Here is a 24,385-nt window from a genome sequence, read left to right as displayed (position 1 = left end):
AGGGGGGAAGTTCTTTTATCATCACAAAAATTTAATATACTTAAAATGTTGCTGATGAAAATTCCAGGGCGAAACAGAATGAGGGTATGAGTGGGTGAAAACAAAAAATGTGGGGAATCTTGGTAAAAGAAAACTTTCTCTTTGACCGGGGCTCTCTGCTGATATAATTATAGCCATCAAACAGATGTATGTCAGGGGTAAAATGAGTCCTAAATCTGACTCCCTAAAGATGAATGTAAAGTTGCTGGTTACGCTTTCCCGCACCCCTCCATTAGTCGCTGCTGTGGGAAGACGATGTGTAGGACGTGCTTGAGCAGTTTATCTGAGTGTTTCACTCTTATTGTACTCGCTGTCGTTAACGCCCATTTAAGAACACAAATTTTCCTTCCTGCGAGGATAACTAACTGTAAGCATCGATAACAATACACTAGATAAGATGGCATGGCGTTCCTAAACAAACTTCTTGAAATGTATTGCCCTTCTTAAAGGGAAAGGTTTCCGCATGTGAGTGAGAGAACTTTACTTGAACGTCTCATGAGTTCGTATTCCTAGGGAAATAGAGTATTGCAAAGTCTGCTTATTGTTAAACTAAAACGTTAGGAATTCTAAATTTTTTTCCCTTTAAATTGTAGTTCAGTTTTATAAAAATAATCTTATTTAGGAGCTTATCTTAGTTAGGGCTCCGGTGCGCTCCGGTTAAAATGGTAATTAATTTTAAAAATTGAGAAGTACTGGAGCCCGGCACCGGTGCACTCCCGCGCAATTTAAGCACTGGATGAAGTCCAAAGAAACGCTTCCAGAATAGAAAAGCTGTCAAATTTCACCAATTGGGTGAGATGTATTTTATATAGTCTGGGCCTTATTTTTTTTCCTTCTTTTTTAACTTCCTGTTTGACCTGGCTTTATAAAATTTCGTATGCAGAATTATGAAATTAATATTCTCTCAAACAAAACTGCCCTCTTTCTATTTGCCTTTCCTTCACACCTAAGCTTGATTTTGCACCTTGCGGGCAGAGCGATTTAGAAGGTGCAAAACAAGACGTCTATCTACTTTGTTTGTCTCTCTGTCTTACAAGACACCTTTTTCAAAACAACACAAGAAAGGTGGTGTGTTGGTGTATTTAATTATGGCAAAGCACACTAGGGCTGTCTGCCTAAGGGGAGGGATGCCTTCGTGGAGGACTTTCTAAAGGAAACTGCCTCGTATACAAGTTACGCATGGGGAAAACCACGAAAACACCCATGCAGCCAGCCCGTTCGCGGGATTCGAACCTCGGACCGAACTACCAGTGCTCAGCGACTTTACCGCTCGGCCGCTGGTGGGCCCCAACACAAGAAAGTCAGTGCTGCAGTGATATTCCTTATATCAAATGCTCGTCTTGGCATGACTTTGAATACAGCAAACATTCCTTTTTTTAATGAGTAGTACTTTTATTTTAAAATTATTAACAACAGTATTGTAATAGTGTAAACAATTCGATTGAACTTTATTCCTAGTTTTGAAATACGACATTTTTGAAAACGGAAGTAACGAGTTAAAATTTTGTATTTTTAATGTGTGTTTGAAATGCGTGTTGTTTCGTGACTGACTGTTACCCCGTGCATTTGCGCTAAGTAACGTACAGTAATTACATAACAAATGCACACACATGGGGAAAAATTAATATATACAAATAATAAAACTAATACATACCAATTCAGTAAAAACACAATTATCTCATGGTATGTAGTTTCTTCACAGCAACAACTATTTAGATGCCGCTTAATGTGATCGCAGTTAATGTCACCATTCGGATATTATTATCGAATTGCCGAAGTCCTGCCCGTTTGTAGACGAAGACATGGAAAATACATCGCTTACTGTAATTAATAATTCGGTTAAGATGATCAGAATATTCTATAATAAATTTTTAAACTGAAGTAAAATCGCCAAACGAGTTCACATTGCATTACAAAAGTTGCTAAATCATAGAAAATGTCTCCGAGTAAGGCTCTAAGTGGCCAAACATCTTAGTTTCAATTTTAGTCAACCATTTAAAATTAGTCCAAAAAAAGAGATAGAACCTTGGTTTCACGTACATTTTTAATAACTTTTCCAATTTCGAGAGCGGTCAGACACCGGTCCATCTTCGGGAGTCTGTTTTTTTATGCATCTAAGAAGAATCCTTTTTTCGGTTTTCTTTGCTTCGCTCACAGTTTGTTTTGGAGTACCTTAAAATGCACAAATTTTACTTATATATTAATAAATATTATTTACATTAAACAATATCTTTCCATCAAGTTTAATGAAAACATAAAAATAAGAAGGCTAAAATGGTGCAATATTTGATGTCCTCATCCAGAATAGCTGCAGAAGGAGGGAAAAAAGCTTGAAATGGCACGATTTCTGTTACTACCTAAAGCATGAACTGGGAAAGCCCAAAATGGGACATCACGTATCAAAATATTCGTAACAAACAGATGCTATCACATTAAGCGGCGCTTTTTGTAATGAAATATTTCTACGAACGATGAAGATTTTAATCTGATTTAATAATTGATGGCCATGCCCTTGTAATTGCAATTACGAAAGATAATGATGACTGGGAGTGTCTGGATATGAAAGTAATCGAGAAATTTAAGAAAGGAAAAAATTAAACTATGACCTTGATTTCCGTACCGAGAGACTATTTCTTAAATGTCATTGAAAAGCGAGAAATATTTTCGCTGAAATGAAATTTATTCTCGTAAAGATTACAACACGTCAAAGACTGTTTTCATAATATATATCTGTTTTTATGCTTGCTCCACAGGATCAGATTAATTATAAGACTTTATCAATATATTAATTATAAGCACATTAATTATAAACATTGGTGTTTCACTAAGGGTAGAATTTTTTCGTCGATTTTTAATCTATTTCCTGATAAGCTATCGACTTATACACACACTCTTTCTCGACGAAATTACAGTGGAGTAAGGGATTTTTTCAAAATTCGAATTAGATTTTTGTTACTTGATTTTTCGAGTATATCTTTGTTTAATGAACACTCTAAAACTATCAAAATTTTACTGATTGCGTCATTGGATAGAGCGGGAAAAAATTCCTTTAAGTATAGTTTACGTCAAAAATTTTACTTTCATTTTTGAGTTTTTGGCGATTTCTGTCGGTTTCATCGACGGAATCGGTCAAGAAAATCGGTCGATTTTATCGACCATTGAACGTAGTAGACTGTTGGACGTAAAAAATCTGAATTTTCATTCTCGTAAAACCACTTGTCAGTTGAATAATTTAACTGACATTGATACTAAAGAATGAAAATAAAATAAGGAAAAAAATATAAAATAAGTTTTTATTTAAAACTTATAAAATAATGAATGAACTAAAAGGAGAAAATAATTTATCAAACGATTTAATGACAGGAAAGAATGAAATAAATCTTTTGAAAAAATTCATCTGCAGTTTTATACCACGAATAATAAAACCATGATTGACAAAGAACAAAATCTGTTAATCGAATTGCATGTCAAAAGTATGAGCATTACCTTTATAATATATCAAGGGAGACCTAGGCTTTTACTATTCGTGATATAAAATTATAGATGAATTTTGTAAAGAGAATTATTTAATACCTTTTAACGATATGATAAATTACCCACTAGAAACGTAGCTCCTGAATGGGATATTAGTCTCGAAACAGCATTTTGCGTTGAATTACAATACGGTGTATCACTTCAGATATTGTTGCCGCCAAATATTATTGTTCCGCATTTATATTTAAAGAAATTAAATAATGAAGAATCTGCATTAATGTATATACAAGTATATTTCTCGTACTGTGAAAAAACAGCGCTACCTGAAACCATTAGATTTTGAATAACGTAGTCCTCCATCCGAACTTGGCCACCTGGAAGGTCGAATTTCTAATTTGAATATGTTTTGTTATCTGTTTCATATTTTGGAAAGCATTAGCGAATTTTTGATTAACAAACTTAATGATTTCCAGCAGCAATTTTTATCTCCATCTCGCGAGACTGTCTTTTGGAAATTTTAAAGATATGGCTGTTTTTAAATATTTTGTGATTTTGCCGTTGAATCGAATTTTGTATGGCGTAAGTGCCAAGAACGTAATATTTAACTAATAAAGTACACACAAAACACTAATAATAAAAAGACAAAAAAAAAAAAAAAATGTAAAACCATCTTAGTAAGAAAACTGAACATTGACATGAGGAACCGAGAAAAATACTGCGCGGGGGAAAAAAAAGGTGTGCCAACACTTAAACGCTGCATTGATAATTCTAAACTTATACTACTATGCTGCTGTTAAAAATTTTGTAATTTTGCTATTGAATTTAGCATCACATTCTGAAAAATTAAAAAAAAAAAATTCCTGGCATTTTTCCCTTTTTCATTGTGTTCAGAGAAAGAACCCCCCCCCCTAAATTTTAAAATGGATTCTTCCAAGTAATGATTTTTTTTCGTTCTAGATCAATGGTTCTCAACCTTTTTTGCCCCCCCCCCATGTGCCCCTTTCATCATTAGTAGATTATTTCTGTCCTCCTTTCCAAAACTTTACAATAGACTATACGTATATATATATACATATATATGTATTTATAATTACTTCTTAATACATTTATTAATAATTATTAATAATATAATTATTAATATGTATATAATAATATATGTTAATAATATGTAATAGTACACTATTAACATTTGTTAATAATAAACATTTTTTAATAATTTACACATCTATGCGTATACAAGTTTATTTAGATTTAGCTTATTTTATAATGCGTTATATAAATTAAACGACAAAAGCATAGAAAAAGTTGATAAATACCAAAACTTGAATGAGAGTAGTTATTTATACACATAAACTAAAACTCAGTACTTACTTTAAATTACTAAAACGTTAAAGAGAACACGAATTCAAAATGCAAAGAAAGCTAAACCGATCTCACCGCGAATGCGCTACAACTAACAATAAGAACTAAGTAAACAACTGAGGTGAGATATTTCTGTCCTGCTTTTATAAGTTTTTAATCATGCACGAGAACATTCTGTTAAAATCTATTTTCTCGACGCTTCTGAAAAGCAAAAGAGAACAATTACGAGATATCTATTTATTAAATGCGCTTGCTCTTGTTTTTTTTTTTTTTTTTTTTTTTACTAGCTTTCTGTCCAAACTCGTCATGGGCTGCATTGCACGAGAATATAAAACAATTTTATTTACAATTCTACTAAACATAGCTAAATAAATACAAAATCGCCAACAATATATTTATTTGCCTTGACACAAAGTGAGAACTGAAATAACCGAATGAGAATTATATTTCTAATGAAATTCGAGGAAGTAAGTTAAAGTAAAATGCAGAAAAAAATGTATAAATTTAATAGGCCATGCAAGGAAGTCATGTGGTGTCTATATCAGATATTTTTACTTTTTCAAGTCAATACCGATTTTAGACCGAATTTCATCTGAATTTAAAATTCTTTGTAATTGTTACAGTGCATGGTATTTCATACGTTGCAACATTTTTGACTCATTGCGTTATTTATTATCTAACACGTTTATTTTATGAAGTTAAGAAGTTTAATTGTTTTCGAATTGAAAACACCGGCACAGAATATATTTTTATTCTGATTTATCAAAACTTGCATCAAAACTGATTTTGGTCAGCTACATGACCAAAATCAGTTTTAATGTTAATAAATTAATGTACTACATAGTATTTATGCGCATAAATGTAGTAATACTCTATTTACTGAAGTAAACAAAATTAAATACAAACATGGGCTGATTAAACACTGCTGGAATCTTCATATAAAAGTCTATAGATATCAACAGTAGATTAATACAACTCAGATTAAAGAAATTCAATAAAATGTCATTAAAAAAAACAACTCAGAGGAGATAAATTTAATACGAAAAATTATTCTGGAAATCATTAAATGTGGGGGAATGGAATTTGTACAATTTTAAGTTTCGTTAATTCAATAAATTTGATTTATTGGTAAAAAAAACATTTTCCTCTGTATAGGCTAAAAATTAAAATCCGGAAGACTTTTCCGATATGATATTAGCTGTAATGCAAGTTCCCTGATGTCGTAAAGGAAATTTCAGTTTATTTTTTCTTGTCTGTTTAATATAAGGTTGTTACAAATCTGCTTTGCTTGATAACAGATAAAAATTCTTTTTCCTCTTCCTGATATCATAAGGCAATTAATGTTGCCATTTGAATAAATAAAATACCATGATAGGAATAGAAAGGAACCGAAGTGAATGCATGACTAAATTTAGAATGAGATCAGAAGTAGTACATACGTCTATCTATCATACGCCATTACTCGAATGAAAAATTACTTCTCAAATATCTTTTTAAGATATTTAATTATTTCTAAAATACGGATGTTCTGAGTCTCCATTATATATTTAAGGAAGATTCAACGCACATATATTTAGTCAACTTTAAAATTACTAATTTTCTATTAAGTACGGGGGGGGGAAGTAAACTCTAAAGGCAAAAGAAGACTAAAATAAATGATAAAAACATCCTACATCTTCCTCTTCTCATAATTTTCCGTTTATGTCGTTCGCTCCCCTGCGTACAAATATAAAAAAATCTCAAAGGTTTCAGACTTTAAATTACGTCCAAAGGGCAAAGGGGCATTTATTTAACGTTCTTGTGTGTTACCTTTATTTATTAAATATCATGTTCTTTGCACTTAAACCATAAAATACATTTCAACAGCAATACAGCAAAATAATTTTTAAATGAGCATATCTTTAGGATTTCCGATATACAGTCTCACGCGTTGGAGATAAAAATGTTTCTTTTTTCCTTTAGAGTGTTGAGTATTGCCATTGCTCGCTTTTAAATTGTTGAGTTTGTTAATCAAAAGTTCGTTAAAGTTTTACAAAGTACGAAATCGATCATAAAACAAATTCCATATTTCAAATTTGGGCTATCAGATGCCCATATTTGCAGTAGGATTACGTCATTCAAAATTGGACGGCTCTAGGTACCGTTGTTTTATCACGATGCTAGAAATATATGTACATTTATGCAGATTTTCCATTATTTAGTTTCTTCAAATATAATGCAAGACTCTAACATTTGGTGGCAGCAGTTTGAAAAGTGAAACGGACATTTATAGCGAACCAACGCAAAATCGCAAAACGAAAACAATAGTCCTTCAGGGACAAAGCCCCTTTGGACTAAACAATCTTCATAATACATTAGAGGGTGATACAAAACAAATGGTAGATGAGCAACTGAAAAACTTCTCCAACTGCTCACGTACTTATCGGATCGGATTATGTAAAAATTAAAAACGCAAATTTCTAAATCGTATGTTAATAAGGGTATTTGCACTTAAGGTTCAAAGCATTTTCTTCTTACTTATCGCGTGCCTTCGAGGTGTAACTGGAAGCACTCTGAAGTTAGGATCTGGGCGAGGGCTTTGCTTATTTTTCACGTTTCCTAGCTTAAAACAATATTCTAAATTCTTTTATATGAGACAACGGAACAAAAATGTGGTGAAAAATAAGTCTTCACCACCACGACGTGGCGACTGGTTCTCCTCTTTCCCTGTGAGAGAGAGTTTAAGTGGGGGAGAATGCAAGGAATGTTTTTCTCTCCTTACCGCGTGACTTCGTAATATAACTGGAAGCAAATCTGACTAGCAGCGGGAGGTCTGGAGTTCGAATCGCAGCAAGGACATAGTATAATTTTCACAATTCCTTCTTCGAGATAAATACAACTGTTATCGATTTTCTTGATTCGGATATAAAGTTTTATATACTATAGGTAATGGATGTAAGCGCATATGCGCGGCTCAAACCAAAGAAATGTATTAAAAAGGAAATAAATGCTTATGAGCAAATATTCAAAAGTGAAATGAATTGGATGGGAGAAAAATGAAGAGAAACTATTAATAAATTATTTATTTAGTAATTGATTATGAATTACTTTATGTTTTACTTTATGTTTTCGAGGAAACGAGGTGGGAATCATTCATTTTCTATTGATACTATTTTTGAATCTTGAATGACAAACATTTAAGCTTTTAGGGGGAAAAAATCTGAAAAGATTCAGATTTTAATGTCGCACTAGAAGGTATTTTTTTTATGTTCTCACTAAGCTCGTAGTTGATAAATCTGTTCTTGGCATCACTCAAGCTAACACAGTTTTTTTTTTCTTTTTAATTTATTACTAAACATGCCTTTCCTTGCACTTACTTCTCATAATATTCAACAGTAAAATTACAAATTTTCTAAAAACAGTGCATTTTTAGAATTTCTGATAGGGCATACATTTGTATTGCATACATTTTTTCTGTTTTTTCAATCTTTTCACAGTTTATCCTATCGATGTTCAGTGTTTTTAGTAAGATGGCTTACACAACTTTTTTTTTTTTGGTCTTTTTAACTTTTACTAAACATAGTTTTTTAAAGCTTCGATACTTAAATTCAACGCAAAATCACAAAATACTTGAAAACAGTCTACTTTGGAAATCCCGATGAAATGTTGAGTATTGTGATACATTTAAAAAAATATTTACTCTTATTGCTTAAAAAAATAATACATAGCTATAACATTTGGTGGCAACGTCCTTGGATTTGAAAAGTGACACGGATAAAAATGTGAGGTTGGGACCAATAGTACCTCTGTGCAAGGTGATTTAAAAATTAAATTAAGCAATTTTATATTCAAATATTAAAATCAAAAATTGTATTAATGCATCATGTACAGCTATTCTATTCATAAAAATCGAACTTTGGTGCAATTAGAATCTGTGATATTTGTTTATGTTTGTAAAATAAAAAAAAAATAATAGTATTACAAGAATTATTAAACATATATCTCAAAAATTATTTTTTCCCCAAACTTTTCTTCTTATTCTTAATCAAATTGTTATCTCTGAAATTTTAGTTATTAGAAATATCTAGTTATTCATGTGCAATTCTTTACATTGTGATTACGTATTGTATATTGTATATTATAGAGAAATAAGGAGGTCGATGAAGAAAATCATTCCTTTAACAGGGGTCGATGCAAGAAAAAGTTTGGGAATACCCTGGTGTTCACGAGTCATTCAATGAACGACAAAATTTTTTCAAAAGAAAAAAAAAAAAAATGTTGTCAGACAATCTTATATTAGAAAAAGCGGGAAAAAATATATGTGCCGTGGACGCAGTCAACTAATCATGCTGAAAGAAGTTAAGTGTGCCATACGTTTTTTTATTTTCTATACTATTTATATTTAGGATATATATTGATGAAGATATTCAGATTTGTTCCGAATATCTTCACCTGTAAAAACTGCTACTGCTTGAATTAAAACGCTCCAAATTGTTGGTTGACTTTCCTGTTCTGGCATGCTTATTCCCAGAGTTTACACGAATTGCTAACGCAGAAAAATACTAATTCGGTATTTGAAAAGATTGGGAAATATCAAAATGCTTAATTTAATTATTCTTTGTTTCGAAGCTGGGATGACAAAGGTCTGTAAAGCAATTTAAAACGGACTCCTAAATTTTAAAACTTTTGTTTTGGAAAAGAGGCAAGATGTTATTTTTATGTATTTAAAATTGTGAATTTTAAGATTCCACTGATACAATCCATGGGCATTATAAGTTTTATTAATATGACCTAATTTTATGATTTCTACGAACTGTTTAAATATTAGTTTTCAGACAATATGAGATAAATGAGCTTTGAGGTACGAGATGCCTATTTTAGTTATCATTTACAGTTACTTCAGTTATTATTGTCGTTGTTAGCAGTGACATCAGCATCTTCTCAGAGTTTCACGCGTTCGTTTGTTCGATTCGTTACAGAATCGCGATCTCACTAATTGGATATAATTCGCAGAGTTCTTCAGTTAACAATTTTTTCATTAAAACCCAAAATTTTAATAAATATTTTTTGTAATTTCTTTCCCGGTTTCTATTTTGTACTCGCATAAAAAAAAAAAAAAAACACCCAATTACCGGAAGATGTCGAGTTTTTTTATGACAATGCAGGAGAACACAGCATATAAATAAGCTTCGTCATTTTCAAATGGACAAAACTATTTTCTAAAACAATGCACAATTATTTTGTTACGCAATTTTACAAATGCGTAATTAACGCCGCGAATCTTTCGACTCTTTTCTGCAAAACCGCACCGAAGTCTCCAACCACGTACCTGCGCCCAGGTGGCGCGCGTGTTCTCCCACCCACCCCAAGGTAAGTGGGATGTGGGAAAAGGCCTTGGGCTCGGCCAACTAGTTTCAAACTCCAACCAAAGCATGATACGCTTCAGCGAACGTCCCACACTCCAGTCAAGCTGTCGGCCATAATGGCTGTATTCCGCCCAACACTTACCTCTCGAGTCGAGCGTCTTCTCTCCTGCGCCGAAAATTAAACCTCGGGACTCTCATTTGCGATGCAATGAAAAAGAGCCCTCTGGACACGGGACGAAGAAATTATTCCGCACAACTGACCATCGAAATTCGAATTTTGCGATTCAAGGAATTCAGAAGACACGAAACAGAAGGAAATGACCGTTGTTGATTATTGATTTGACAGAATTGTCTTCAAGGTACATTTGCTTTCCTCCCTCGCATCTTCACTTTTATTTCTTTTATTTCCTGTTTGGAATGACTTACAATTGTTCTGGAATTACCTTTCGCTTAAAATAATTTCTGCGAACTGGACACGCGTGCGCTCTAGCCCTCAGGTATCGGATAATTCGGATATATAATTAAAAGTTCTGACAGCAAGCATATATTACTAATAACTTTCGTATCCCAACGAATTATGAATGGTGCTCTTAAGTGAAATTCCATCTAGAGATTACCTCACCATGAACCGCTACGAGAACAGTTGCCTGAGATGTGGCCAGACTGTGTACCAGGTGGACAAAGTGGGACCTTTGAAGGATTTTACCTTTTTTCATCAGGGCTGCTTCAAGTGTTTGGTCTGTGGCACCAAACTCACCCTTCGAACCTACTACAACAACCAACAAGACCAGGATGACAAAGAGGTTTATTGTCAAAGCCACATGCCGAAAACGGGACCGGGTCACTTGGATGGTATGTCTGTAGGCATCAAAGCCGCCTTGAGTGTCCCGAAAACGAATCACCTCGTGAACGATCAAATACGAGGCTTCGGCAAAGGAACGTTCGACGCCGATGCCTTAGGCATTAAGAGTGCACTTTCTTCACCCCGGACACACGAACCGGATATTAGGAACCGGGATCACATGGCCGGACGATTTGATGCTAGTGCCCTCCACATTACTCACGCGCTCAATGCTACCAAAGTGCAAAGGGGATACCAGTATGAAAGGAGGATAGATGATTATTTGGTAAGTTTAAAACTTTCAATCATTTATGTTTTTCCGACGTGGTTTAAAAGCCGCTGTTTTGTCTTTTGAATTCTTTTTCGATTACCTCTCACTTAAACAATAGACATACAACAAGCGTTACGAATAATGTGTAATCTGCATGGTAGTTCCAAAAATAATTTCAGAATAATTTGATGATTTCCCTGGCACTTACTAAATCTTGATTCCAGTTTTAAGTGTATACGTTTATTTATTCTTTTGCGATTATTGTACGAGCTAAAATCGATTGGTAAATACTGTGTGAAGCTCATGTCAACTGTTACGAAAATGTTTTACAGAATTTCTGTAAAAAAATTCAATGTTAAACTTCTTTAGAAGTGTGGGCAGACTCTCTACAAACATCGTCTTCAGAATTCCATAAACTTTTAAATATTGCCTCCATAGAGTTATGTATAGATGTTTTATAGAGAATTTATAAAATTTTTACAGAACATAAATTATTGTGCATAACTGTGAAGAAATTTTATAAAGTTTTTATAGAATGTTATTCTGTAGAAGTTTTTAAATCGCAATCAAAGTAAATTTTCAGTTTCTAAAGAGATATGAAATACAGAAAAGCAAAATTAAAAGCAGTTTTTATCCATAATTGTTGAATTATTTTCAAATGGAAATTTTAACCCTTTTCCCTCTAAATTAAAGCTAGGGTTCAAATTTATGAAACATTTTCTGCAACTGTTTTTCCAGTATAACTTTTATAATGCAAAATAAAATCTTCTAAAAGCATAAAAGCAATTTAAATCAAAAATTCGTTAAACGATTACATTTATGTAATTAATTATAAAATTTTAATTCCTGAAATGAATGCTTTTAATTATTCTATTTCTAGCCTTGATAAGACAAATAATTTTTTTAAAAATTTATTTAAACTTGAGTAATATTTAAAATGTATTTATTTTAATTTAAATATTTTTTTAAACAAAATGATATTGAATTTTTTATTTGGAATAAAATACATCTGTTCCAACAGTTTTCATCCCCCCTTCTCCATGTGTGTCATAGATCGTTTCAAAATCTCAGTTTAAAATGAAAACCTCAGTTTGAAAATGAAAATTCAATTCGTTCTTTCTAATTTCAAAAGAAAATTTTGTTCATTGTAGAGTTGTTTTAATCGTTCAAAAGCTTCTGTAGTACCTTCTATAGAAAATTAAAGCATGGAAATTTATTTAGATATCTGTAGAATTGAGGAAAAATTTTCTATAAATCTTATTTGGTATTTTCAATATTAGTTGACTTTATACATGTTATATAATATTCTATGTGTAGGACCTTTAAAAATTGTGCGCACGATGTTACAGAATAGGGATTCTCAAACCTTTTTTGCTCTATGCATCCCTTTCACCATTGCTAGAAGGTCATTTTCTCCCCTCCTTTCCAAAACTTTACTTTTTCCCAAACTTCAAAAATAAATATATATATTTATCTAGATTTAGATGATTTTTCAAACATGCTTTGTAAATTAAACAACAAAAAGTGCAGAAAATGTTGACAAATACCATAACTTGAATAAACATAGTTTTTTATATTAATAGACAGATAAATAAAAAGATATCCTCATTTCCCCTTGAAACTATGAAATATCTTCCCTGATTGAAAACACTTGCCATAGAATCTTCGCAAAAATATCTTTAAAATACCTATGGATATCCCCTTGGCCGAGAAGCGTACCACTTAAGAAATCGCTCGAGGGCAAGAGAGACGATGCTAAAGAGGACGGTAAACGACGGCCGCTACCTCAATAATAATTATGGAAAATGAATTATGAAATATATACATGATATATATATATAAATGAAATGGCAGAATGCATCTTTATAAAACTTGCATATATTATTTGCAGAAGCTTTATTTATATTTTTATAGAAGGACCTAGTTTATAGAAAACTGCGGTATAATTTTCTAAAGGACTCTTAAAAAAATTTGACATTGGATTTTTTTTTTAATAGAATCCTATAGAACGTTTTCACAAAACTCCGTTTTAAACTGAAAGAAAGTTTGTTGCAAGTTGAAAATTTATAAAATATTAATAAAATTATTAAAGCGAAATTATAAGTGCAAAATAAGTGATGGCCTTTTTACAGACATAAAAGTGACAGCAGGTTGATTCGTTTTCTAAAAAAATTATGATAATTACCTTAATTACCTTAAGATTAATTTTTTAAGAACTTTTATTCATGAAATATTAGTAGCTTTAAAGGGATATTTGTCTCGATTTTGGATTGATTCACTTTCACTGTCGTCCACTGTCAACACGTTGTTTCACTTTTCATTCGAATCTGTTGTTTTTCACCAGAATGAAAGATATTTGTCTGTTATAAAGTAATCAATGCCGTTCTTAAGAACACTATTTTTTTTCATTTTTTAATCGGGTTCACTAGAATAAAAATGCATTTAATTCACCAATAATCCATTTCAAAACATTGAATGTTTTTATAGAAGAGCGTTCAATTTTTTTCATTTTCAAGTAGACAGGAAATGTTGAACATTCCCATGTTACTCTGAAAGTCTATATTTCTAGTACCCAATAAAATGTTACGCTATTCTATTTGGGCACTTTGCTGAAAAACCATGAGCTCTTTTTGAGTAGCCATTAAAATATGGATCTTATAGGACTTTTTAGCCCAAAGAGGCGGTAGCCTAGAAGGCCTATTAGTTTCAAAACGGCATTTTTGTGCATTTTACCATAAAAGGCGAATTCTTTTTTAAATTGTTCCCACCAAATATTATCGCCCTGTATTATATTTAAAAAAAAATTAAATAATGAACAATCTGCAGGAATGTACGTATGTTTCTAGCATTGTAAAAACGCGACGGTACCTAGAGTCATCACATTTTGAATAACGTAATTCTCCACCCGAACTTAGCCACCTGGAAGCCCGAATTTTGAATTTCGAATTTGTTTTATTATCTATTTCACATTTTTTAAAACTTTAGCTGATTTCTGGTTAACAAACTCAATGATTTCAAAGCGAGTAGTTGCAACACTGTACGGAAAAACATATTTTTACCTCCAGCGCGGGACTGTCTGTCGCAAATTCTAAAGATATGCTGTTTTTTTTAATATTTTGTGGTATTGCTGTTGAATTGAATTTTATGTGGTTTAAGTGCAAAGAACATGAATATTTAATAAATAAAGGTAACATACAAAACGTTGAAAAAGCTCCAATTTGGGCGTAATATAAAATCTGAAAATTTTCATTTTTTTCCCTTTCTTTAAATTCGTTTATAAAGCATATGACAATAGTTGAAAAATGTCTAATAGAATAAATTTTAATTTTACGATAGTTAATAGTTATAAAATAAGATATTAATTGTCAATTAGCTCTAAGACGCGATAACACGTGATAAAATTTGGTTTTCCTACTTATGTAATAAAAAAATCTGATGTGGACACCATATGATGTCCTTGTATACCTATTAAATTATACACATTTTTTTCTGCAGCTCATTTAAACTTATTCCCTCGAATTATTCTAACTTAATTAAATAACTGCTCAAGGCAAGTTGAAAATTTTAAGATTAAATATCTCACTCAATTTTTGTCATACGCGAGTGAAACATCTTGTATTTATATTTTTTCATAACGGGTATAAAACGTTCCCAAAATGTTCATTTAAAACATTTTTGCAATTAGGAGTATATCTTTATGACAATCGATTGCGAAAATAAAAGCTGGGTAATGGGGTGGTTACATATATCGTATACTTTTCAGTCCTGGCGATTGTAATAAAAAAGAGTTTTTCACAGCTAGATATTATAGCAGTCCCATATACAAAATTTCAACATTCTACCGGTAATTATTTTTGAGTTATGCCAGATACATACGTACATATCCGTGTATAGAAGCCATATAAAAAATCCATTTTACGACCTGTTTTGGAGTAAGAAGATCTTTAGTCTGTCCGTACGTACAGAAGATACGCAAAAAATAGTCAAAATGAATTCGGAAACTTTCAAAATGGATGTTTCCGTTAAATTCTGGAAACCGAAATTTTTCGCAACTATAATACTTCCTTTACTTCGTACAAGGAAGTAAAAATGCATAAATTTGCATAAATAATATTGTATAATTTTATATAAGGAAGCATTAAACACAAAAGTAAGTTTACTGAAACAAAAATTTATGAATATAGTACCAGTACGGGAATAAATTGCAAAAAATAAAAGAACACGAAAATGAGAACTATTTGAAAATTTAAAAATAAAAAATTGCAGTTGTCGATTATTAAATTTTCTGTTCTTAATTGCAATTATTATTATGATTTAATCAATTAACCCCCTAATAAATTTTCTGAAGTCACTGAGGTTTTAAAAGACATGCAAAGCAATAAATGAATCGAATGAACAGCAATGAGATTTGTGTATGTATTTTCTTCCACTTTTAAGTTCTGTGATATAAACTTAAAAATTTAAGTCATATATTCAAAATGACTGTAAACAAGATGAAATGTATAAAAAAAACATTTATACGTAAATTAAAAACATATGTGTACTGTATATTATAACCAAAGACTAAGGAATGTTTTTAAATTTTATTAGTGAAGTGATTTAAAAGATAACAACAGGACATTCAATATTTCATTGGACATCCTTTAGCTAAAATTACATGAACGAACTAATTTTTTTAGGTAAGAATGTTTCCTTTGTTCCATTACTACGTAAGAATTGCATTTAGTAGAATTTTCGGAGAAATATCATGTTTTCTTATTCTTTTCTTCAACTCAGTTTTTGCATGTTTGATAGGATTTAAGTTTGAAGAATATTTAGGAGTTCCGCTAAGTTTAGGATGTTTTTATAATAATCACAACAAATATTTAGGGCTGTATGTTTAGGATCGTTATCTTGAAAGGCAGTGAAACATCCGCAGACCATTTTTTCTCTATCCCTCCATAACATTAGGCTATTTTTTAATTGAGTTCTGATTTCGGATTTTACTACTATTGATTCATCTATCGGACCCAAATATATTAAATTTTGACTATCTGCAAATCTAATATTATTCCAATATGACAAAACTTTTCTTACTATAGATTTTGCGAACGCGAGAAGTATTTTCTTTGTATTCTTGTTGACAAAGAATTTTCTTGTGTCTGATCGCCTATGTGCCTTAACTGACTTTTCTAAAAGCTTTAAAATTGACTTTTAAATTGAAAATCGTTCTTCTAAATTTGCTGAACGTTTTACAGTACTAATTTTTGGCTCTTATTTGATTTTTCATAGAATAAATCTGCAATTCCCAGTTATTAGCTTCGAATGTGGTCCAGACTTCCGCTCATTTTAACAGTTTCTATGAATTTACATCCTTTTATAATACCAGAGACAGTCGAAGCTTTACATCAAAGTTTTTTTTTTTTAATATTTCGAATGCGTTTACCATTTTAAAAAGATGGAATTTTAACAAAATCGGTCATTAGTTAGTAGCGTTGTAGAGTCATTAGGATTTTTTTGGATGCAAGAGAGATGAAAAATTAGCAATCGCCTTCGCCAGGAATCGAACCACAGAACTCTGGAATACCGGCCCAGCGTGCAGAACCACTACACCACGAAGGCACGCTAAGAAGGTGGGAGAAATACCTTACAGCGTCTTACCATGTTCTCTTCGGATACGGAAATGTTAATGTATTTTGCTAAATGGGTAATAATTTCCAAATGCAGACGATAATTCTTGTGATTTATTTCAATTTATGTAAATTTGTGACATTTAAAACAAAAAGTTGCTTTAAGAAACGTTGTCCATTAAAACATTTCAACAAAAATGACAAATTATTATGTGAGTTAATGATTAACACCTTTTGAACAGGTAATTTTATTGCTCGGAATAGGTTAATGGTATTTATTTCGCAACAAGAAAGGCTTAAAATAGAGAAAAAAGTATTACAAAAACAATTTGAAGCCTGTGTATCAATATTTTGTATGAGATCTATGCAAATAAATTTCAAAAATACAAGTGTCTGAAAACAAATATAATTCACTGTAATGCAAAGGAATCTGACGATTAAAAGAATAATGCATCAGAGAATTTTCTCAGTACTATAATCTGAAAATATTTACTAACTAAACCGGTGATAAAAAGTATAGAACCATCTTTATATCTGCTCCGATATTTTAATAAATATTATTCTAAAAAATAAATTATGCATTGATGTAGAAATGAATTATAAAATAATTTTTCAGTAAAATGCTAAAAAAATAAATTATTCTAGTATTTTTACCTGTAATCTGCAGTACTACTCTATTGTTGTGTAATCATAATTTTCCATATTATGTACGATTTATAATGCTATTTAAAACACGGAATTGGAGGGAGGTGTGCTAGCCATATCGGACTTTTTATATATTTTTTCTTTTACTTTCTGAAGAAAGAAATCCTGCTGTAAATATCCCGTCATTGTAGTTCATATTTCATTAACTGATTGTACAGTGTCTTACTTGTTTTCGGACACCTGCGTTTTTTACTTTTATTTGCAAAAATCAGTTACTTAAACGCGAACGAAATAATTTTTTCTTTTATGTATACTATTAATCCCCTTTTTTAAAACCTACTTGTTTTGGAAAATAATATCTAAAGTGTTTTGGGTTAAAAAAAATTAAAAAGTTCTAAACATAAGTATTCGAACACTTTGAAGAAAACAGTATATATCTAATATGAAAACAACGGGACATTCAATATTTTGTTGGACAGCCTTTGGCTAAAATTACATTCTGACGTGGATTCAACAACTTTCTTTCGCGTAACAGTGTTCGATTTTGTACTATTGCTCCGTAAGAATTGTTTTTAGTAGAGCTTGCAAAGAAATATGTTTCCCCTTTCTTTCACTAACTTACTCCATACATTTTCAATGAGATTTTTGTCGGGAGAACATGGAGGAGTTTTGATAGCTTGGGAGCAGTTGAGTAATAACCAGAAGCGAATATTCAGGGCTGTGTGTTTAGGACCGTTGTCATGATAGAACTTGAATGTATTTTTCATTGCAAGTTTTCTTGAATATACTTTCAGGTTTTCATTAAGAATATTTGTATAATTATACGATCCATATCATTTTGTATACAAGATATACTTCCGATCCCAGAGGCAGTAAAACATCTCTCAACTTTTATTCCCTCCACCTCACGCTTGGTAGTTGACAATAAGTTTTTCATGTTTAGCTCTTTTTTTAGTCGGCTTTACCACGCGGCATTTCATCCCATTCAACTTAAGTGTATTTAAACAGCGACTCGTCTGGAAATATAACATTCTTTTAACACAATAAAACTTTGCTTGCCATAGATTTTGGGGCATTTTCCTTGTTTTCTTGTTATCGAAGAATTTCCTTCCTGCTGATCGCCCGTGGTATCCATATGCTGTAATGATTCTTCTAAAACTGTCAAGGTTAACTTTTGTTGCAAATCATTGTTTAAAATCCGCTGTAAGTTTCACAGCATTAATTCGACTCTTTCGTATTAGCTTGGAATGTGGTCTAAATTTCGAAGAGTTCCACTCAATTTCCATCATTTTGTAACATCAAGGATTTTTTGGATATTTGAAATACTTTTACCATCTGTAAAAAGATGACTAGTTAAATTTTTAACATAATTTGTGGTTAGCTTGTAGCATCCTGTCATGTTGAGATGAGGAACTATTAATATATTTTGCTAAATAAATAATAATTTCCAAAAGCAAACGATAATTCTTGTGACGGATTTTCGTTTAAAACAAAAATTTATTACAAGTAACTTCATCTGCCGAAATACCTTAAATTTCGAGTGCTCTACGACTAATACGGTTTAAAAAAAATTTTATTACAAGGAATATTTTGGTGATATTTATTTTACAACAAGCAAGGGTTAAAATACAGAAAACATTCTACTTTAGAAAAAATTTGAAATGTAAATTTCAATATTTAGTATGCAAACAAATTTTAAAAATACAAGCGTCCAAAAACAAATGTGAGCCACTGTAATTTTGTAACATACCGAATCCATTCAACAGCAATTGGTTATTTCTCACGGTGAAGATGGCAATGCTAAGCATATTATTGCTGTTTGTCTAAGAAGATACACGTTCGGAAAAATGTTTGCTACGCATGTCCTGTCTTCAGATAAGGATCTTTTTATTTGAATACGCTTCGATTCTTGCTAAATAATGTATGAGACCCATGATAACCTTGAACTCCGATCATTTGACGCTACGAAGTGAATGATTTTTCCCTCAAGTAGATCGAGAAGGAAGCTTGCGTCACTTTGTCTTGTGGAAGAATTAGATATTAAATCTTTTTCTTTTATTCGCAGATCATTCGAAATAAAAAAACAAGGCTCAGTGTGAGGGGAAAAAAAAAGTTGAAAGTTAAAAATGAAAACAAAACTTGAAGAACTACCTATTTCGATTTCCTGCCTAAAGTACTTTTACACCGCTCTTTTTGCTGAACTCCATTAGTTGTTTTAATGACAGCGCAAATTTATATGATGCGGTTTTAATGTAATTGTTTGTACGTAGTATAATTTTACATTGTTTTACGTCTGTTTTCGAACACTTGTTTGAAATTTCTTGATAAACCTTGTACTAAATATTGAACATAGATTTCAGATTTTTCTTAATATATAATTTTTTGTACTCTATCTTAACCCTCGCTTGTTGCAAAATAAATATCTGCAAATATTTCGTGTAATAAAATAATTTGTATCAGAAGTGTTAATCAGTAACTCACGTGATAATTCGCACACTCGATAGTTTTGACGAAGATTTTTTGGAAGATGATGTTTCTTGTCATATTTTTTTTAAATGGAAATACATTACAAGTATTATCTTCTGTATTTGGAAATTAGTACTTGTTTAGTAAAATATTTAAACAGCTCCATATCTGAAGTAAACCTGGCAAGACGCTACAAATTGAGAATAATTTCTGCTAGAAATTCTATAATTTATATTTTCAAAGATGGTAAAAGTATTCCAGCTATTCAAGATAGCTTTGGTGCAAAGCGTTCAACTATATTTAATGCAATAAAAAAGATGGAAACTTTGTGGAACTGTTCAGAATGCACTGAATTATGGAGCCCATTCCAAGCTAACATGAAGGAATCGAAGATTTAGCCTGCGAAAAATCAAACAAAACCCAAATTTCAGTGTTGTAAAATTTGCAGCGGCTTATATCAGAAGAATGGCTTATAATAAACACTAACTCTGAAATAATTAGAAGAGTCGTTAAGGCACGTGGATGCAATTCGCAAAAAATCACAAGAGTTACTGTCTGCATTTGGAAATTATTACTGGTTTAGCGAAAATATATTTACGGTTATTGAACATGGCAATACGCTACAAACTAATAACAAATTCTTGTGGAAATTCAATAATTCGTCTTTTTAAGAATAGTAAATGTATCCTTTTAAAAAACAATTCAGCTATCTTTGATATTATAAAACGATAGAAATTGCGTGCAGATATTAAAAATGCACTGAAGTCTGAACTACATGCCAAACAAAGAACCGGATATTTAACCTATGAGAAATCAAATAAGACTCAAAAATTTGTAATGTGAAACTTGCAGCGGATTTAGAGGAGCGGTTTTCAATAAAATTTGACCCTGAAAGTGATAAAACAGTCATTAGGGCATATGGATATAATGAGCGACCAAGAAGAAGAAATGTCGGTGTTTACGGGTAAACGCAGCCACCTTTGCGCGGTTTGTAACTTTTGCCGAACTTCTGCGATAGAAATGCAAAGACCAGTTGTCTTTTTTAATATTTATTTTAAAACTTAACACAAGTTTTCTTGGTTAAATTAAAGGTAAATATAACAGCTCAATTACAAAAAGGGAAAGACAACAGCTTTCTCGTCGCTTGATGCGACTTAGTCCTCGGGCATTTTTCAGACAATAACTCAAATAATATTTTTCAGATAATAACTCAATGCAAAGACTTTATGTACATTTTCCATTTTCGTCCACGAAAACCGCGCAACGGGTGTGTCCTTAACGAGTTTTTCTTTGATCACTTTCCGGCCACTGCGTGGACACTGGTTTTTCACAAGATAAACAAGAAGTTTTCTAATATAAACCTGATGTTACAGCAATCTTTTACAAATGAAAAAATAAAACACATTTTTTCAAAAATCCATCTCAAATGTTTTAGCGCTTTCTTCTCCCTATGTAGACAGCGACCTCATAGGGAACGGCACAAACTCAGCCTTGCGCACCGGCTACCTACCAAACTCATCTCATTTTCTGTTCAGTTTTCTTAGTAAAATAGCTTGCAAGTCGTATTTTTTTTTTTTTTTTTTTGGCGGGAGGGGGGGTGTTTATTAACGTTTGGTGTGTTGACTTTATTTATTAAATATCATGTTTTTTCCACTTACGCCACATAAAATTCAATTCTACAGCAAAATCACAAAAACAATTTAAAAAGAGCATATCCTTAGAATTTTCCTATTTTCATCCTATATTTCCCCCAGATGCCCATATTCGAGTGGAGGACTATGTTATTCGGAATTTGATGTCTCTAGGTACCTTTTTTTTTTTTTTTTTTTCTTTCTCCCAGTGCGAGAAACATAACATACATTCATGCAGATTCTTCATTATTTGATTTCTTCAAATGTAATGCAGGGCTCTAATATTTGGTGGGAACAGTTTGAAAAATGAAACGCCGTATATATAGTGAACTAACGCAAAATGACAAAACGGAATTAAAGCCCTTCTGGGCAAATTGCCCCTTTGGGCTAACAAATTAAAAATTAAAAATTCATGCTTCGAGATGCCCATTTTCGTGTGGAAGACCACATATGTTCAAAATGTGGGGGCTCTAAATATCCTTTTTTTTTTTTTTTTTTTCTTCCCATAATGCGAGCAGGAATCTACAAACATACATACACACGCATTCTTCATTATTTAATAACGGAGATTTCACATTTTTTACTAACTTGTATAACAAGTATGGCAACGTTATAACAGAGTCCATTTTAGAGCGGATTTTATTTTGTTTGAAAAATAACAGCAAACTCTTTTTGTCTACTTTTTTATAAATAATTTCTTGCACATATTTCTGTTATCTGCAGTTCGAATTTTAAACCAAAAACAAAGATTATTTATATAATTTACTGTGACCTTTCTAGGTGATGTTTAATATTTTGATTTGTTGTCTAGGTTACGTAAGTTGATCGATCTCGACACCATTATGCTCTCATTTTTCTCTCGTCCGATAGGTGACGTTAGGAATACCTGGAATTTTAAATGTGTTTCAAAACTTCTACGTGCGGCTTCATTTCAAAGAAAAATATATTTTAATCAAGTGTACCTTTTCATTATATTCATTTCCTAGTTTTTGTATTTCCCGCGTATGATATTTTTATAAGGAAATATATTTTTAGATGCCACCTATCGACTGTATTCCACCGACGCAGAGAACTCAGAATTTATGTTCTGTTTTTCAGAAGCAAGTTTTCGAAGTCAATATATTTCGCAATGCTTTTGACAGATTAACCTCTACTAAGTTACGCTATAAATCAAGGGATGAAAAACTGAGGCCTTTATGGGTTTTAGTTTGGATGTTACACGCCTCTTTTTAGCACCAGAAGTGCTATTACTCTCAAATCTTACTTTTTTATTCTTATCACTTTTTAAATGTTGCCACCAAATGTTATGTATCTGTAGGATTTTTAAAGAAATATTACGGCAATTTTTTTTAACCGAGTAACATTAACCGCGATCACATGAAGCGGTGTACGCTGTACATACAGGAGGCGCAACTTAATGTGACGGCTATTTTCGTAACACTAACCGAATGATAACATTCAACGATGAAAGAAAAATGCCCTTCAAAATAACTGAAATTTATAACTAATTTTACATAAATATAACTATATAAATACATAAAAGGCATTTTCGCAGTATTTTAATTGGGAAAACGCAAAAATTTGGTTATGAGCATAATGCCTCTAATGCAGAAGTTCATTTACGAAGAAGTTCATAACGTTTCTCGAAATTATTTCAACGGTGCTGTACCCCTAATATGAACACTTGGAGGGCATTCCTCATTCACTAGAAGACCTCATTCATTCTTCTTTCACTCATTTCATGTTCTTCGGATATTAAATCCCGTCATTTTCCATTCTCGATTTCCGGACGATAAAATTAGTTAAAAAGGGCGCTGAAATAGGCGAGGTCAAGTGCAGTTAATCTTATGAACAATATGCTAGCTTTTGCGCTAGGAATTGAAAACAGAAACCAGGGAAATCGTACCTAAAGCCGTGACTCAGGCTTCATCGAAATCTGTGGGCCTATCGAGCTTCCGAGCAATCAAGCTGTTCTAATTTAAGTTGCTTGTAAATGATAACATTTGCACGTCATGCAGTCTTTCTTAATGACTGTTGTTATCAGTAGAGCGTAACGAAGACTTAAAACCGTTATAATGCGCCATAAGCTTAAATCTGTCTAGTTCTCATTTTGAGTGCATGTTTTATTAACGATGCAAGTCGTTTAAACACGAAACAAATCTTCTTTTCAAATTGAAAAAGCAGAATATCTGTATAATAAAAAAAAGCTGTTCTCTTTTTTTGAGTTCAGTACTCATTAGTGTTAATTGCTTCTCATTCAATCATTTGAAAACTATTATTTCTTGGCAGTTTGAATGTATGATAGCTGATGCGTGAGTTAAGGTGTTTTGAATGTGAAGGGTCTGAGTTGTTATTGAACTGTTTATTTTCCTGTGATAATTACGTAACCGTGAAAAGAATTACGTAAACAAAACAAAATTCTTTTAACTTATTTAATAGAAGTGTTTTCATCTCATGGTTTTGTTTCCAATGCATGTTGTGGGTGTAACTCATGAAAAAACAAAATTAAAGAAATATTAATAGAAGAATAATTTTTAACGATTATTACTGATTTTAACTTTTTAAACTTACAGTTGTAAATACAGCTGTTTTTAAAGACACAGCGTACCTTTTGAAGCTGTAAATATTTATAACTATTTTAATCTTTTTTGATTACGACCGATTCTTCCTGAGGTTTTCAGAGCCCATGCTGGAGGGTATAA

At 31.8% G+C, this 24,385-nt stretch overlaps 1 protein-coding gene across 1 annotated transcript in view; it reads left to right on the top strand.

The window, feature by feature from the left end:
- The first annotated feature begins 10,279 nt into the window (after nucleotides 1-10,279).
- Hil (peptidase hillarin) overlaps nucleotides 10,280-24,385 on the top strand; it is a 170,319-nt gene continuing 156,213 nt past the window's right edge. The window contains exon 1 of the mRNA XM_035364367.2: nucleotides 10,280-11,347. Within this exon, the coding sequence (XP_035220258.1) occupies nucleotides 10,802-11,347 (546 nt within the window). The 5' untranslated portion in view covers nucleotides 10,280-10,801. The remainder of the gene's footprint in view (nucleotides 11,348-24,385) is intronic.

This window comes from Stegodyphus dumicola, chromosome 9 (assembly GCF_044657685.1).
Source record: "Stegodyphus dumicola isolate Sdum_Otavi_A_Nest chromosome 9, ASM4465768v1".
Lineage (NCBI taxonomy): Eukaryota > Metazoa > Arthropoda > Arachnida > Araneae > Eresidae > Stegodyphus > Stegodyphus dumicola.
The sequence above is the reverse complement of the archived record's forward strand: the minus strand, read 5'-3'. Positions and strand labels throughout refer to the sequence as shown.